The following is a 15,846-nucleotide window of genomic DNA, read 5'->3' as shown; positions in this document are numbered from 1 at the left end:
GGAACATAATATCCAGCATAAACAGACACACAAATGGGGATACAAGCATCCTAACGTCAGCCTAGGACAAACTGCTAGAAGAATAGAAAGGAGAACAGCAAATTCAATTTTAAGACTGGTGCGAAATACAAAATAAGACTTACAGAGAGCAGAGGAATGATTGTAATTTATAAGCATGTATCTCATTTTTATTGGAGAAAACAGAGACTGATTACAAAGGATAAGCTGACCAGTTTAATGTTTTCCCTGTCACCTTTTCACAAAGCTTGCAGCTTCCCACTGCACATCATCAAGAATCCTTTCACTGGCCTGAACTGAAGAAACTTTTTTATCATAATAGAAGGCACTTATGTATGGATATTTATTAAAGGTATGATAGCCAGTCTTGTCTTTTTTACATTTGTTCTGGTTTTTCTATCATTCCTTTCAGTCAGCGACTTCAGCAGCCTTCACAGACCTTCAGAAATTGCTTGGCACTGTTTCACACTATTTGATTCTGACTGTATTTAACATCACTCTTTGGACAGTATTACCTGTACTCTGTGCTTTTCGTTTCTTTATTTGTGCAGTCTTACTTTAAAAAAAAAGTGAAAAAAAAATACATGAAAACTTGTACAACTTGAAATAAAAGTTACAGAATCATAGCCATTCAGTGCATCAAATGGGTTAATATTTGTAATAAGTGTTTCTGTGTTTTTATTCTCAACTCTAAGCTAAGTTTTTTGTTGATCCCTATATTGCTTCATCGCCTTCTCTGAAGTGTAACCTTCTCAGCTAGGTCTAGGGAATTCCTCAATGTAAACACTCTTTTTCTCTTTGGAAAACCAACATTTTTTCTTACCTGCAAATTCCAGATCAAGTCAGGAGAGATTGTTTTTCCAGTGTCCCTTAACTGCTTTATTAAGCAGTGCTCAGAGTATGTAAGGGTTACCATCTAACATGTGAAATGCAAGTTGGTCCCTTCAGGCTTTGCTCATTTTGCAGCTCTTGAGGCTTACAGAGGGATTATCCACCAGTTCCTGAGGAAAGCAGCTCCTGACCACACCACCTGCCAGACCAAACAGCACCGTGTAAAATCATGTTCTCCTGTGTGTTTGGTACGCCTGCTTCCCCTGGAAGACACAAAATAAAAATTGATCATTTAAGAGTTAAGCTTTAATAGAATCAAATAGTTGTTTATATTGTTTATTGCTACTTTTGCCTGTCCATTCAGGATGGTAAGAGGAACGATTTGGAGCTACTGAGAGCACTCAGCTTTTTATTGCAACTTGCAGAATGAGTCGTGAGATGAGAAAGCAAATGTGTTTATGCACACAGACAGGTACAACAGGCCTTTGCTGCCTTTTGAAACTTAATAACTCGACTTGCAATTATTTCCTGTTGCATATATTTTTAGGCTGTGTTTAATGGAACCTGCAAAGAAAACATGGATTACTAATTCTGTTGTAACATTACTCATAAGGTGTTTCCCCATACAGAAAAAAAGAGAGTTATCCAAGTTTGTGAGAGGTTTGTCTCCTCAAAAACTCTAAATCAAAAATTCATTTGGGATATAGGTATGTTGTTGTAATGTAACTGTTTAAAATTCTTACTCTAATTTTTTATTTTTTAAGCCTTAAAATCAATGATCGATTTACCGATTGCAGAAACCTTCAATATGGTTTCCAGGCTGGCTGAGAATTCCCAAGCACACTGTACTGCAATGGTGTACACCCACGGCTCCTGGGGCTGCTGTGACTGTGCTGGAGTTTTTCACAGGTGTGGGACTCCTCCTATCCGGCACAGGCGTTGGCACAGAGGAATTCGGGAACGGATGTTTTGACGCCCTGTTTGCAGCAGCCTCCAGGCTGACGAGCCCCGCTCCGCCTGACAGCTCCCTGCCATGTGCCGATGCCCGCAGGCGGCGAGGAGAGACCCGGGCCCCTTTGGCAGCGCTCCCAAAAGGCCGCGGGACGAACGGGAAGGTGGCTGGGCCCCAGGCGGCCTTTCCCGCGGGCTCTGGATTCGGGCATTGCAGGGATCACTGGAGCACATCCCCCGCCCTTCTCCACGGCCGGCACGGAGCTTTGCGGAGAGCGGCGCTGCCCGGGGCTGAGCCGGGCCCTGCCCGGGCCGCTGCCCCCGCAGCCCCGAGGCTGCCCGGCTGCCCGCAGCAGGAGCTGCTCCCCGCTGCCCGGGGCTGCTCCGGCCCCGCAGGAGCTCTCGGCAGCCCCGAGCGGAGCACACAGCGCCGAGCCCGAGCTGCTGAGCTTCCATCCCTGCTCCTGACGCTCCGGGACAGGCTCGGCTCCGCGGGCCGGAACGAGCTGGGCAGGTGAGACGCCGCTTTGATCCGCGCTTGGGGCGCTCGGGACCGCAGGAAAAGCGCCACCGGCAGCTGTCATTTACTTGGCCATTCGGATGGTGAGGAATGAAATAAATAGGGCAGCAAATCTTTCTCCTTTTTAAGGCCTTTATTAAAGGGATCAGCTCAGGTGGGGGAAGTTGATGGGTCTGCGCTCACACTGCTGCTGCTTCCAGGAGTAGCCAAGAGGAGAAGGAAAGTGCAGCTCTATCTACTAGCAGGCAGAGCTGGGGGTTTCATCCTCACAAGAGCATGAAGAATACCCCTTGCTCACTTTTTTGGTTTGACCTTCAGGGTCCTGGCTCTGGCTGAGGTCCTCTCTGGCTGGGGCGAGGGGCAAAAAAGGGTCTCAGCATCCCCGCAGGCTCTGGACTTAGTTCCTCATGTCCAGACATCCCTTTGATCACTTAATTCTGTGTTGGCTCATTGTTTTTGGGGTCTTTTTGGCAACTTTGGTGGGGTGGCTTTCCCACAGCATGCTGGCTCCGAGGTCATTTGCATGCTCTCCAATGTCCCCTCCTTGCTCTGTCTGAGAAGGGCCCTCCACCTGGCAGCAGGCAGGGTGATACTGACAAAAAGGGGAATTCTCAACAATAGGGAGTTAATGACCAACTCTTAACAAGTGATTACAACATGAAGCTAACAATGAACTCTCCTCTGCAAGAACTGGCTCAATGTGTAACTCTGCAACCTTTTAAAAGAATGGGTAACGCTTTTTTTTTTTTACTCATAACAGTCCCCCTCTTTTTCTTTGATTGAGCTTAAACTTAAGCTCACATCAACTTGCAACTTCTTATTCATGAGCATAGAATTTCTTTAATTTTCTTGTATTGATTATATATTTCTTGAGCACTCTGGTAATAATGGTTACTTATCTTTGTTACGTTTCCTGGTTTCTTCAGGGTAAATTTTTTTGAGATCTTTAGGTTGGTTTGCAGGGCAGATATTACTATTCTATTGAAGCAGGGAAGAAAGCATGGTAAAAAGAGCAATCCACTAAGTATAAGCACAGTGAGGGAAGCTACTTTTTTCCATAAATCTCTTTTGAAAGTCCATAGGTTATCCCACCAACTTGAATCAAGTGTAGGAATCTGTTCTTGGTTATTTACATATGCTAGTTTTTTTATTTTGATTGAGATGTTTCTAATGATTGCATTCTTCATCTCTAATACTGCTTGAAGCCTGATGATTCTGTTTAAAACAGATATTGGGGTCCGAAAACTTCAGGACCCATCTTGAGCCCAGGTGGCTGGGCCATAATTCTTGATAATTTTTCTTGGGCTCCAAACCTGGCTCTTACAAATATGGATTTCCCTAATTTCTATTGCACTTTGCCTCCTTGGTTTGGTTTTTCTTAAGTCTTTGTATATAGGAACTCCTAAACTAGATCCAGATTCTTTGGGTAATAAAAATGTTATATATGTATGATTAATTCATGCTGTAAATAAATATATATATGTATAAAATATTACATTAAGCCATCACATGCCCTTGACCACTCTGGCTGGGAGCATAGTCCCATTTCTATTCAATCAGTTCCCAGAACACGCTAAAGAGAATATCAAGTCTTTAGCCTAAGAATGAAGACTTCCCGGGCCATGAACGTCGTCTCCTTCCACTATTCAAGAAAGCGACGCCAGGACCTGATTACATCAGTTGTCCTGAAACACCAGCACCAACCAAGTACATGTGAAAGAAAGCTATATAGACATCGAGGCACGCCTTTTGCATCCATATGGACTCAGTTATCCATGTGAAAAGAACATCCAGGAAAGACCTAGATGGTTGTAGAAGCATTGGGACTGACTTTTGCATCCCTATGTTCTAACTCTACATATGAAGAAACACAAGGGACATCCTGTGTTATGCAGGCCTCGGGGAGAATATAGGGTATATAAGCAGGCTGCATGAAGTGATCGGGGTGAACCTCTGGGGAAACGCTGGCACTCTGTCAGTCGGATCCAGGTTCACCCAGCGCCAAATTCCAGAATTGATGCTGTCTTGGCTGTGGCAGATTTTTTGACAATTTGTAATTAATATAATAAACCTTTGTAAATTTTTTTTAATTTGGCGGCGGAGTCAATCATTTATAACAGTTTGGTGACAACCCGACGTGATCTGATATTGGGGTTCGGGAAACCCTTTTCCCGCCTGGAGGGTGCCCCACTGAATTCAGTAACCTGAGCGGGAATCGAATTCTGAAACCAATCAAATCCACAAAAGAGCCGCAAAAAGCCGCAGATTGTAATTGGAGCCGCGTGCTGCAAAAGAGCCACAGCCAAGGGGGATAAAGGGCCCGATTCTCGGCTCAGAAAGAAATTTCCGAGACTCGAGGTTTATCGTCCGTACAACCTCAATGTGCACGAAGAGACCCACGCAAGAAAAGGAACCGTAAGTACTGCGTGGTTGGGTGGAGCGTGATCGGAAGCATGTGTGAGACGTGACATTGTCACGAGGCGAGTGTGGACCCCGAGGCTGCATTTCCACCATCCAGCGAGGGACGTGGTCAGGCGAGGGGGAAGCGGAAGGCTCAGTTCGAAACACACGAGACCTGGGGCTCGGGGAAGTGTCTAGGGAGAAAGCCGGTCACATCTGGGATCAGGAGGGGAGTGGCAGACCTGGGAGGGAGTTCCAGGAACCTGTCCACCTTCTGAAACCAGGAGAAAAACAGGTAGGAGGATGCTAGGGGAACAGCCTACGGGTCAGCAGGGCGGTTCGCTGCTCGACCTGGTCAGGCTGGTGGCTTTTCTTCCAACATCAGAAGAAAAAAACGGGACTCGAAAAACTGTCCTAGCAAAGCGACAAAAGGTAAGAAAAGTCACCACTTTCTTTGAGAAAATTGGGATTGGGGAAGAGCAGACAGCAGAGGTAAGTTCAGGGAAAAAAACCCCTCCCGGGTCCCCGAGAAAGTCTTACCAGAAATCCTGGGAGACAGTCCTTTGGGGTGGATGCTGGGGCACTGGGACAAAAATCCATGGAGGGTGGGAAAAGTCCAAGGAGAAAATAACCCATTTTTGCATGGAAAAATGGGGAGGGAGGGAGATTGGAATGTACGTGGTCTGGCCGATGTTCGGCACGTTCGAGTGCTGGACTTGTGCATCTTTGTTTGACCGCTGCGGTCCGCTGGATCCTGGGGAACTCGAATGCGCAGACATGTAGAGGCATGTTCCCTCTGGTCTGTACACGTGCGAGCTCCCCAGCATGTGGTGAAAGCGGGGAGGGAATGGGAGCCACTGGAAGATCTTCCGCCTCCTTGCCTCTTGGCCCCATGGTGGCCCAGCCCGTTAAGGCACGGGCGGTGTCAGGAACGCCTCCTGGGGCGGGGGCTGCGTGGGTCTGGGCGGAGGCGCTGCCACTGCTACCAGAGCAGACGGTGGTATCTGCCTCCCCCAGGATCACATGGCTGCAGGGCAGCCACAGCCGCAGGGCACAAGAGTAGAAGTAGACGTCCCCAGGGAAGCCTCTCCCCTGGCACATCAGGAAAGACGGAACCCAAATGGGGGGGGCCGGGTAGGAGCGGTGGCCAAACCAGAAACCGTCCTGGGAAGCCCAGACGGAGGAGGGGAGGCAAAAGATGATAAATTTGAGAAATATGATTATCCAAGGTATCAGGGAGGCGGTACCAAAAGGGCAAAACATAAGCAAAGTGCTCAGGGAATGTAAGGGGAAAGACAAAACCCTGACATAGTGGTTACAAAGACTCCGGAAAGATTTGAGAATGTACTCCAGCACGGACCCGGATTCTCCAGTGGGGATGGTGTTGTTAAAGACACAATTCGTTGCAAAGTCATGGGAAGACATTCGGAAAAACTTGAAAAGATAGACGGGTGGCAAGAGCAGGCATTGCAGGAACTGTTATGAGAAGCTCAGAAAGTTTACATGCGCCAAGATGAAGAGAAGCAGAAAATCCAAGGCAAGGTCCTGGTGGTGGCAGTGAGAGAGGCTCAGAAGCAGGAGCGGGGAAAGGACACGGCGAAAAAGATGCTGGCAAAGAAGCCGGGTCCATTGCAGGAAAAGGGCTCAAGCGAACAAAAGCGGGATTTTGAATGTTATTACTGCAAGCAGAAGGGGCACATTAAACGAAACTGCCCCAACAGGGCCAAAGATCAGGAGATGTTTCAAGAAGATTTGAGGTGTCAGGAGCTTTTCATTCTGAGGTCCGGAACATCTAGAGAGCCCTTGATAAAATTGAAAGTGGGACCCTACAAGGAGGAATTATGGTTTATGGTAGATTCAGGAGCAGAATGGACAACAGTGTTGCGGGTACCCAAGGGGTGTTCTCTGAGTGAAGACGCCATGGTGGTATCTGGGGCAAAGGGGGACCCTTTTGAGGTTCCAATCATAAAAAACGTAGAAATAAATATGGGAAATAGAAAACATACAGGCAATGTCCTATTGGCTAAGGGCGCTGACTTCAATTTATTAGGGCGAGATATGATGGTCGCTCTGGGAGTGGGGTTGGCAATTGATAAATCCCAAATCAAAGTCAGGCTTTACAGCCTCACAGGGCTGGATGAGGAAAAGATAGATCCAAAAGTCTGGTATGTCCCTGGGGAAGCGGGGAAGTTGGACATAGAATCCATCCAAGTGGAAATTGAAAGACCAGAAGACCCCATAAGGGTCAAGCAATACCCCCTCTCCATGAAAGGGAGGAGGGGTTTGAAATCAGTGATCGATTAATTATTGTAAAAGGGCACATTGGAACCGTACATGTCGAGACACAACACCCCGATTTTGGCAGTCAGGAAGCCTGACGGTAGTTTCAGGCTCACGCAGGGTTTAAGGGCTATGAACCAAAGAACTAAGACTCTGTTCCCCACAGTTTCTAACCCTTACACGTTGTTGAACAATCTCTCCCCGGACAACACTTGGTACAGTGTTGACTTGAAAGATGGTTTTTGGACTTGTCCTCTGGCGGAGGACAGACATGATTATTTTGCGTATCAGTGGGAGGATCCAGAGACGAACAGGAAGCAGCAGCTTAGATCGACGTCTTTGCCGCAGGGCTTTGTTGCCTCTCCGAATCTATTCGGACAAGCCCTGGAACAGGTTTTAAGTCACTTTACACCAACCAAAGGGACAAAGCTTCTACAATACATGGACGACTTTCTGGTCACCGGGCACGGGGAGGAGGAAGTAAAGGAAAACACAATCGAGCTTCTGAATTTTCTGGGAAAGAAGGGGTTGAAAGTTTTAAAGTCGAAATTAGAGTTCATGGAACGGGAGGTCAGGTATTTGGGGCATTGGCTCACAAAGGGCAAGAAAATGTTGGACCCAGAAAGGGTGGCAGGAATTATTGCCCTGCCACCTCCACAGATGAAAAAAGAGGTCCGGCAGATTCTAGGGCAGCTAGGATACTGTCAGCAGTGGATCGAAAGCTACAGCGAGAAGGTGAAGTTTATGAGAAACTCACCTCAGATCGGATTGATTAGACACAAAAGGATGAGGAGGAATTCAGGAGAGTCAAGGAGGCGCTGACAGCTGCTCCAGTTCTGAGCCTCCCGGATGTGAGAAAACCCTTTCAACTGTTTGTGGACACTAGCAATCACACAGCACACGGAGTCTTGACACAGGACGGGGGTCAGAAAACCAGTGGGATACTTATCCCGGCTTTTAGACCCGGTCAGCAGAGGCTGGCCCACGTGTTTGCAGGCGATTGTGGCTGCGGCTTTGTTAGTGGAAGAAGCGAAGAAGGTGACCTTCGGGGCACCTCTGGTAGTGTTTGCACCTCACAATGTGAGGGGAATACTACAACAAAAAGCAGACAAATGGCTCCCAGATGCAAGGTTGCTAAAATAGTAAGCCATTTGGATTCATTCGAAAGATTTGGAATTAAGGACCACAACTGTGCAAAATCTGGTGCAGTTTCTGTTTGGAGAAGCCGCAGAAAAATTAGCACACGACTGTGTGGAAATTGTTGAGTTACAAACCAAAATTAGGGAGGACTTGGAGGAAGATGAATTAGAGGATGGGGAGAAATGGTTTGTTGATGGCTTGAGCAGAGTTGTAGAAGGAAAAAGAAAATATGGATATGCAGTTGTGGATGGGAAAACGGGGAAGGTAATCGAAGCAGGTCCTCTGAATGCAAGTTAGTCAGCACAGGCATGCGAATTATACGCAGTTTTAGGGGCACTGAAGAGAAGGGAAAAAGGGAACAGTTTTTACCAACTCGAGGTATGCCTTTGGGGTAGTTCACACATTTGTGAAAATCTGGGAAGAGAGGGGGTTGATCAACACCAGGGGAAAAGAACTGATGCACGGGGAGTTAATTAGGCAGATCATATAAGCCTTGAGAGGACCAGACGAGATTGTAGTGGTCCATGTGAAGGGGCATCAGACAGGGACTCAATTCCGAACCAGGGGGAACAATTTAGCTGATCAGGAGGCCAAAAGAGCAGCATTGATGGTGGTAAGTACCCCTGAGATTGGGAGGGAAGAAACCCCTGAGGACATTCCCCAGCTTTCCCAAAAGGAGATTGAATGTTTTAAACAGATCGGAGGTGAACTGAAAGATGGTAGGTGGAGGCTACCTGACAGGAGGGAATTGGTGTCCAGGGGTTTCACCAGGAGGATTTTGAGAAGATTGCACCAGAGGACACACTGGGGGGCACAAGTGTTGGCAGAACAATTCTTGAAATTCTATGGGTTCAAAGGAATCTATGAATTGGCAAGACAGGAGGTACAGGGATGCCTGATTTGTCAAAAGGTGAATAAATCAGGGACCAAAAAGGTAGCTGTGGGGAGTCATCCCCTTGCCTGCCGACCATTTGAGAGAATTCAAGCTGATTTTACAGAACTGCCAAAGGTGGGGAGGTTCAAATTTGTACTGGTAATTGTAGACAAACTGACTCATTGGGTGGAAGCCTTCCCCACCTCATGAGGAACGGTCCAGACCGTGGCCAGGAAATTGCTAGAAGAAATTCTACCCTGATATGGGGTAGTGAACTATGTCGATTCGGATCAGGAAACACATTTTACATCAAAGGTTATTACGCAAATGGCTGATGCTCTGGGCATCCAGTGGGAGTAACCACACCCCGTGGCACCCCCAGAGTTCAGGAGAGGTGGAAAGAATGAATTAGACTTTGAAAACACAGTTATCAAAATTAATCTTAGAAACAAAGATGTCCTGGCTGAAGTGTTTGCCCCTAGCCTTGCTTAATATCCGAACCATGCCTCATTCGGACACGGGGCTCTCACCATTTGAAATGTTGTATGGAATGCCATATAGGTGTGGAATGCCGGTGGGACACCCCAGGTTTGAGGACGGGCAGATTCAACCATATCTGGTTGCAATCAACCAAAATTTACAGGAACTCCGAAAACGGGGAATAGTAGCCCAGACTGCTCCTCTGGGGTTTGCTATTCACAAAATCCAACCAGGAGACAATGCGTTTGTAAAAGTGTGGAAAGAAGTCCCGCTCTCTCCTCACTGGGAAGGGCCTTTTCTTGTGCTCCTGACAACAGACACTGCCATTCAGACAGCTGAAAGAGGCTGGACACACGTGGCTAGAGTGAAGAAAGCCAATCTGCAGGAACAAGCACCCGAGTGGGGGGGGTCACTTCTTCCCCTGGCAACTTGAAAGTCAAGCTTCAATGCCCTCATCAATGACAAACAACGAACGGATAGGTTGTATACAGCCAGATTGTGTTTGCTATCCGTTTGTACATTTTAAGTGTGAATATTGTCAGGGGGTGTTTGTGGTTCATTGCAGGAGGGGACAAAGACCGAAGGGGTTGTGTACCCAGTGCTTGGAGGAGGAGCTCGAATTGACTGACCGTATCCTAACCCTAGCCACAAATTCAGCAATCATTGAACTTGATTCACAAGAGTGGTTTCGTATTTTCCAGAAGAGGGTGCGTGGAAAGCTCAGGGCACAAGCTGAGATTTTGGATGTGGAGTGCTGGAAAGCCATCAGAGTCCCGTGCAGTTCTGATGCCATTCGGGTATCCAGGTAGGGCACCTTCAAAAGGAAGTATGCATCTAGGTTCAAAGGCGTCTTCCCTGAAGAGTACTCCTGCTGCCGTGAAGATGGTCTTCCTCGCCACTGGTGGCACCTCAGGGGGCGGAGGCAAAGGCAGAGGAGTACGCCTGGTGGGAATCCTGATCGGCCTGAGCCTAGTCATGTGCCAGACACAGAGTCTGGGCATCATTGAGATCCAAAGAGGAGGCGGAGGTGAAGGCCCCGCGGAACCGCGCAGAAAATGCACCCGAGTGGTCCCGGTGACAAGGGATGAGAAACACTCCGCATACCAAGCCCCCAAGGAATGTCTCAAAGGAACTAGCAGTTCAGTGAAGGGCACGAGGGCCAAATTGTGTGAATTGGAAATCGGGACTTGGTGTATAGATCCCAGGGTGGGGCAAGGGAACAGACAGTCAATCGTTCCTAGGAATCCGAGGCAGAAACGGGAGAACAAACAGGAACTGAATCCCGTTTGTACCCGGTGCAATAGAACCATGTGGGTCGGAGATAAGGCTGAATCAATGTTCAGAGCCTACCACCAGGTGAACCCCTTGTGTTATGATAACACAAGGGTGGGAATGTGTGATGAATGGGAAAATGTATTGGGAAGCTGAAAATACAAAATTTAATATCAAAACTTCTTGGGAAAAAGACCCGCTCATACTGGATCTGTCCTCAGTAAATGAGGAAAGGGTATGCCCACAGTATGACAAGGTGGTCTGTTTCATGAGAAACAAAAACAATGAGGATCTGGAGGAAAAAAATGAAAGATTAAGAATAGAAATAAAACTGAAGGAGTCAGGATTGAGGAAACAGAAACCTGAAGAGGAAAGGTTAAAAACTCTAAGCGAACAATATGAGGCCCTGGAGAGACAGTATGCCGATGGGGAATTGCCCTCCCCCGACAGGAATTTGTTAATTGACTTGGTTCAAGAGATAGCAACAGAATTAGGGCTGTTGAACTGTTGGATTTGCGGGGGGCTGAAGTCTGAGGAGAAGTGGCCTTGGAAAGGGGAAGGTTTGGCTCCGGAGCAGCTCCTGAAGTGGGATATCCAAGGGTCTCAAGATTGGCACAAAGACCTGAGGGATGGATTTTGGAACAAAGGATGATCAGCACAATTTGTGTCAGTCAGGAAGGGAAGGAATACACCGAGATGGTGGGATATACCCCATGTATATCTACCCTGATGGTAAATTTGGACTCAAAAAGAAAGGCATGGCATCCAGCCCCTCCTTGGGGTACTGCAGCCTCAAAAACAACACCAACTGTGAATGGGATAAGAAAATGCATTCGTGTTGGGTCAAAAGTCCAGGAGCCAACCCCTTCCAATCCTTGGAAAGTGTGAAAAGGTACTGGGAGAATAAGTGAGAAACGGAAAGCCCCTGATGGAATTTAATGGAAATGCAGGAAGAAAGCTTATAGTGAATTACCTTCAAGGTGGAAGGGATCATGCACTCTGGGCATGATCCGACCGGTTTTCTTTACTCTCCCCAGAGCCAAGATTAACTTGTTAGGGGCTCCATTGTATGAGACCCTGAGAAGGGAGAGGCAAGGTCTGAAAAAGATGATACCTGTGATAAGTGGAAAACAGACTGGGGGGGAGGAGGAGTAGCCAGCGGCAAGAATCATTGATTATTATGGACCAGCCACGTGAGCCCAGGATGGAATCTATGGGTATAGGACTCCCATTTACCTACTGAACAGACTGATCAGATTGCAAGCAGGGATGGAAATTGTTTTGAACCACACCTCAGAAGCCCTGGATTTATTAAGTCGACAGCACACCCAGGTAAGGGCTTTTGTGTACCAAAACCGGATTGCGCTAGATTACTTGCTGGCCGAAGAAGGGGGGGTGTGTGGAAAATTTAATGAATCAGAATGTTGCATTGAAATCGATGATTATGGGGAAACCATAAGAGGTTTGGCGGCTGAAATCAAGAAGGTGGCCCATGTCCCTGTCCAGAAGTGGAATTCGATTTTACAATCTTCATGGTGGGACAAATTATTTGGTGGGGCATGGTGGAACAAAGTGATATTTCATCTGCTCTGTTCAGTTGCAGGAGTCCTGTTCCTCCCATGCCTTATACCTTGTTTCATCAGGCTGATACACTCCGTGGTGAGAGGGATGCAAATTACAATAGTCCCCGTTGACACGGAGGGGGCTTCCGGAGGTGACACTTCCAAAATTATGCGACTAGGGGGGAAACTATATGCCAGCAGTGCAGCTGAGGTGCTGGCAAAGTTTAAAGAACGAATGGAAAAGGGGTCAAATTATGTAAATTATCAGGGTATCCCACAAGGGGAATACCGAATAGTGTAAGAGGTGCTTCGTTTGTGGGAAGCCCTTCTTGGTGGTGGGTAGATGTAGGAATTAAAAAAATTGACAAAGGAGCAGCATGAATTAAATGGGTGAAATAAAAGGGGAGGGATTGTTATATATGTATGGTCAATTCATGCTATAAGTAAATATGTGTATGTATAAAATATTACATTAAGCCATCACATGCCCTTGACCACTCCAGCCGGGAGCATAGACCCATTTCGATTCAATCAGTTCCCATAACACACTAAAGAGAGTATCAAGTCTTTAGCTAAGAATAAAGCCTTCCCGGGCCATGAACGTCGTCTCCTTCCACTGTTCAAGAAAGCGACGCCAGGACCTGATTACATCAGTTGTCCCGAAACACCAGCACCAACCGAGTACATGTGAAAGAAAGCTATATAGACATCGAGGCACGCCTTTTGCATCCATATGGACTCGGTTATCCATGTGAAAAGAACATCCAGGAAGGACCTAGATGGTTGTAGAAGCACTGGGACTGACTTTTGCATCCCTATGTTCTAACTCTACATATGAAGAAACACAAGGGACATCCTGTTATTTAGGTCTCAGGGAAAATATAGGGTATATAAGCGGGCTGTACGAGCTGATCGGGGTGAACCACTGGGGAAACGCTGGCCCTCTGTCAGTTGGATCCAGGTTCACCCAGTGCCAAATTCCAGAATTAATGCTGTCTTGGCTGTGGCGGATTTTTTTTTCAATTTGTAATTAAGAAATCTTTGTCAAAATTTTTTTTAATTTGGCTGCGGAGTCAATAATTTAAAACATTTTCTGTCTTGCAGGACCTCTTCTCGGCCCGGTTCTCCAAGCCCTACCTCAGAGACGCTCTCTACTTCAAGCTGTACCATCCCGAGAGGCTCCAGCGCTACTTCAACCCTGAGCCCATGAGGATCCTGGAGTGGCTGGGCCTGGGCATGTTCCTGGGGCCGGTGCTGAGCTGCGCGTACTGCCGGGCCGCGGGGCGGGCGGGCCCCAGCTGGTGCCTGGTGGCGTTCTTTGCCCTGTACAGCATGGCCCTGTCGGAGCTGGTGGGGCGGCACTACGGGCTGGAGCTGCGCCGCCTGCACCCCGCGCTCTACAACGTGGCGCCGGCCAGCGAGTGCTGCACGCCCGCCATGCTCTTCCCCGCTGCCTCCACCCGCCGGACCTCGGGATACCTGCGGGGGCTGCGCTGCCGCCGGGGCTTCGGCAAGGACACGGCCCTCTACTCGCTGCTGCGGGGCAAGGGTGAGAACGCCTTCATGGTGGAGCCCAACCTGGTGCGGCACGTGGGGATGTACTCCAGCCTCCGACTGAACAGCGACCCGAAACTGCTGTGAGCCGCTCCTGCATTGCCGCACACAAACACCCAGCGCACTCTGGGTGCCATGCGGCAGAGGAACGGTGTGCGAACTCGGATTCTGTGCTGCTTGCATGGGCATCCTGTCTCCACATGGGCAAAAAATAACTCTCTCTAAAAGTACAAGTTTTCTTAAAAAATCATATTTGTTTATGGAGACCCTATTTAATACAAACTTGGTACTAATCACCATGCACCACCTGGGAGGGAAGTGGAGCATTCCAGCTCACTCTCCTTAGCCATTCCCAAAGAAATGCTCTCACATCAACATGCATGGCTTTCCTGCCTACTCTTCCTGGACAGTGGTTACAAAAATCCTCACCTTAGGGCAGCAGAAATGTTGGACAAAGTGAATGTTTCAAATTTAAGGTCATGAGGAGGGGAAGGCCTTATTTCCCTGTCCTTACTAAGGTCTCATCTCTGACCTGTCTCTGTTCCAAAGCTGTGGTTTTGAGCCTACCCTTCAAAAGCAGAAGTGGTTTGTCGGAACTTTCCCACAAATTCTGCCTAGATACTTCAAAGTTTTGAAGTCTCTTTAGTTACTGTCTGTCTTGGTTTGGAATGACAGGTGCCTGCTAAAGGAGACAGGAGCCTCCCCTGAAATGGAGAATGCAAACCCTCCCCACCCCTCCAAATTGCTATGAATTTTAAATAAGGGGCTCTCAGGCAAAAATATGGGAGCAGGAAATAACAGTTCTTTAATAGGGAAGGGGGAAAAAAAGGTAAAAGGATAAAAAAACAATGCAATACACTAGAACAACACCGTCAGAGTCAGAACACAACCTGACACCCTGTGGGTCAGGGTGTTGGTAGCAGTCCAGTTGGAAAAGGGGCTGCAGTCCTGGAGTGTCAGGCGTGGTTCTGTTGGAGCAGGGGGGTGCTGTAGGAAAGGGGTGTATTCTTCCTCCGCAGATCCATGGAAGTAGAAGCAGCTGCTGTTCCTCTGGGGAGTCCAGTGGAGAAAAAGCTGTGTGGTGTGTCGAATCTTCCAGGTTATATTGGGGTAGGAATGCTTGGCTCCTCCCTCTGGGCGGAGCATCTCCCAATGGGATGCTATAGTTCTTATCAGTCATGTGGTGACATTCAATAGCCCCTTATCAGCAGATGTCCCCCTGTTGATTATGATCACTCAGGAAGAGAGATAAGGAGAATTGCCCACTTGGCAGCAGACAACTGCCATACAGATGGAAATAGAATACATCTTGCCTTGCAATCTGGAACAGTCTCCCTATCTGCACCTCCACCATTCCCACTTCTTTTCCTTCAACCAGAGGCTCTAAAAACAAAACCTCTGCTGCTTAAAGGTCACCTCTGAAAGTAGGGATAGGAAAAGAAAACACAGCTACTGGTGTCACACAGATGGGCCCCAAAGGCACATTTTTCTTGATACACGACACACATTGTACTCAATGATTGCTGTGTTGGTTTGGATCATCACTCATTGTACTGGATCCATTAAAAGAGGTCTTTCAGCCATTTAGTGAACTTAGACATTCAACATGAATTTACCTTGACTTTTCCACAGCACAGACGCAAATGAAAGATTAGATCAGGTGTTGGTGTTGTGCAGGATCCTTTTTCATTAGGGAGCTGTAATTCACAGCTCAGCTGGAGTGGTTCATTCACTGCTCCTGGCAGAAAGCATAATACCTGTGGGAAACAAAGACAGCTGTTCACAAGAACAATCAATAATAGCACAGCACATCAAGGGGCCACTCTGACAGTGACCATGTCTCCTGGTTGTTAGGTATCTGGGAGAGGTACTTTGCACCAGGGCTGTGGGCACAGTTAAATAGAAAACCTTGCAGATGACAAGAGACCTCATACTGAATGAAAACAGGCAAAAATTGGGCATAT

General features: G+C 47.6%; 1 protein-coding gene across 1 annotated transcript; it reads left to right on the top strand.

Annotated features, from left to right (window-relative positions):
- Positions 1–11,479: 11,479 nt before the first annotated feature.
- Positions 11,480–13,969, top strand: LOC311165034 (post-GPI attachment to proteins factor 4-like; the record flags this gene model as incomplete). The annotated part of the gene is made up of 4 exons (XM_084224739.1): positions 11,480–11,658; positions 11,804–11,862; positions 12,508–12,584; positions 13,433–13,969. The coding sequence occupies 4 exons, from the start codon at positions 11,480–11,482 to the stop codon at positions 13,967–13,969; spliced, it is 852 nt and encodes a 283-aa protein (XP_084080865.1).
- Positions 13,970–15,846: the final 1,877 nt, after the last annotated feature.

Source organism: Fringilla coelebs (assembly GCF_963513975.1).
Source record: "Fringilla coelebs genome assembly, chromosome: Z".
NCBI classification, from domain to species: Eukaryota; Metazoa; Chordata; class Aves; order Passeriformes; family Fringillidae; genus Fringilla; species Fringilla coelebs.
This window is presented reverse-complemented; position numbering and strand designations above follow the sequence as displayed.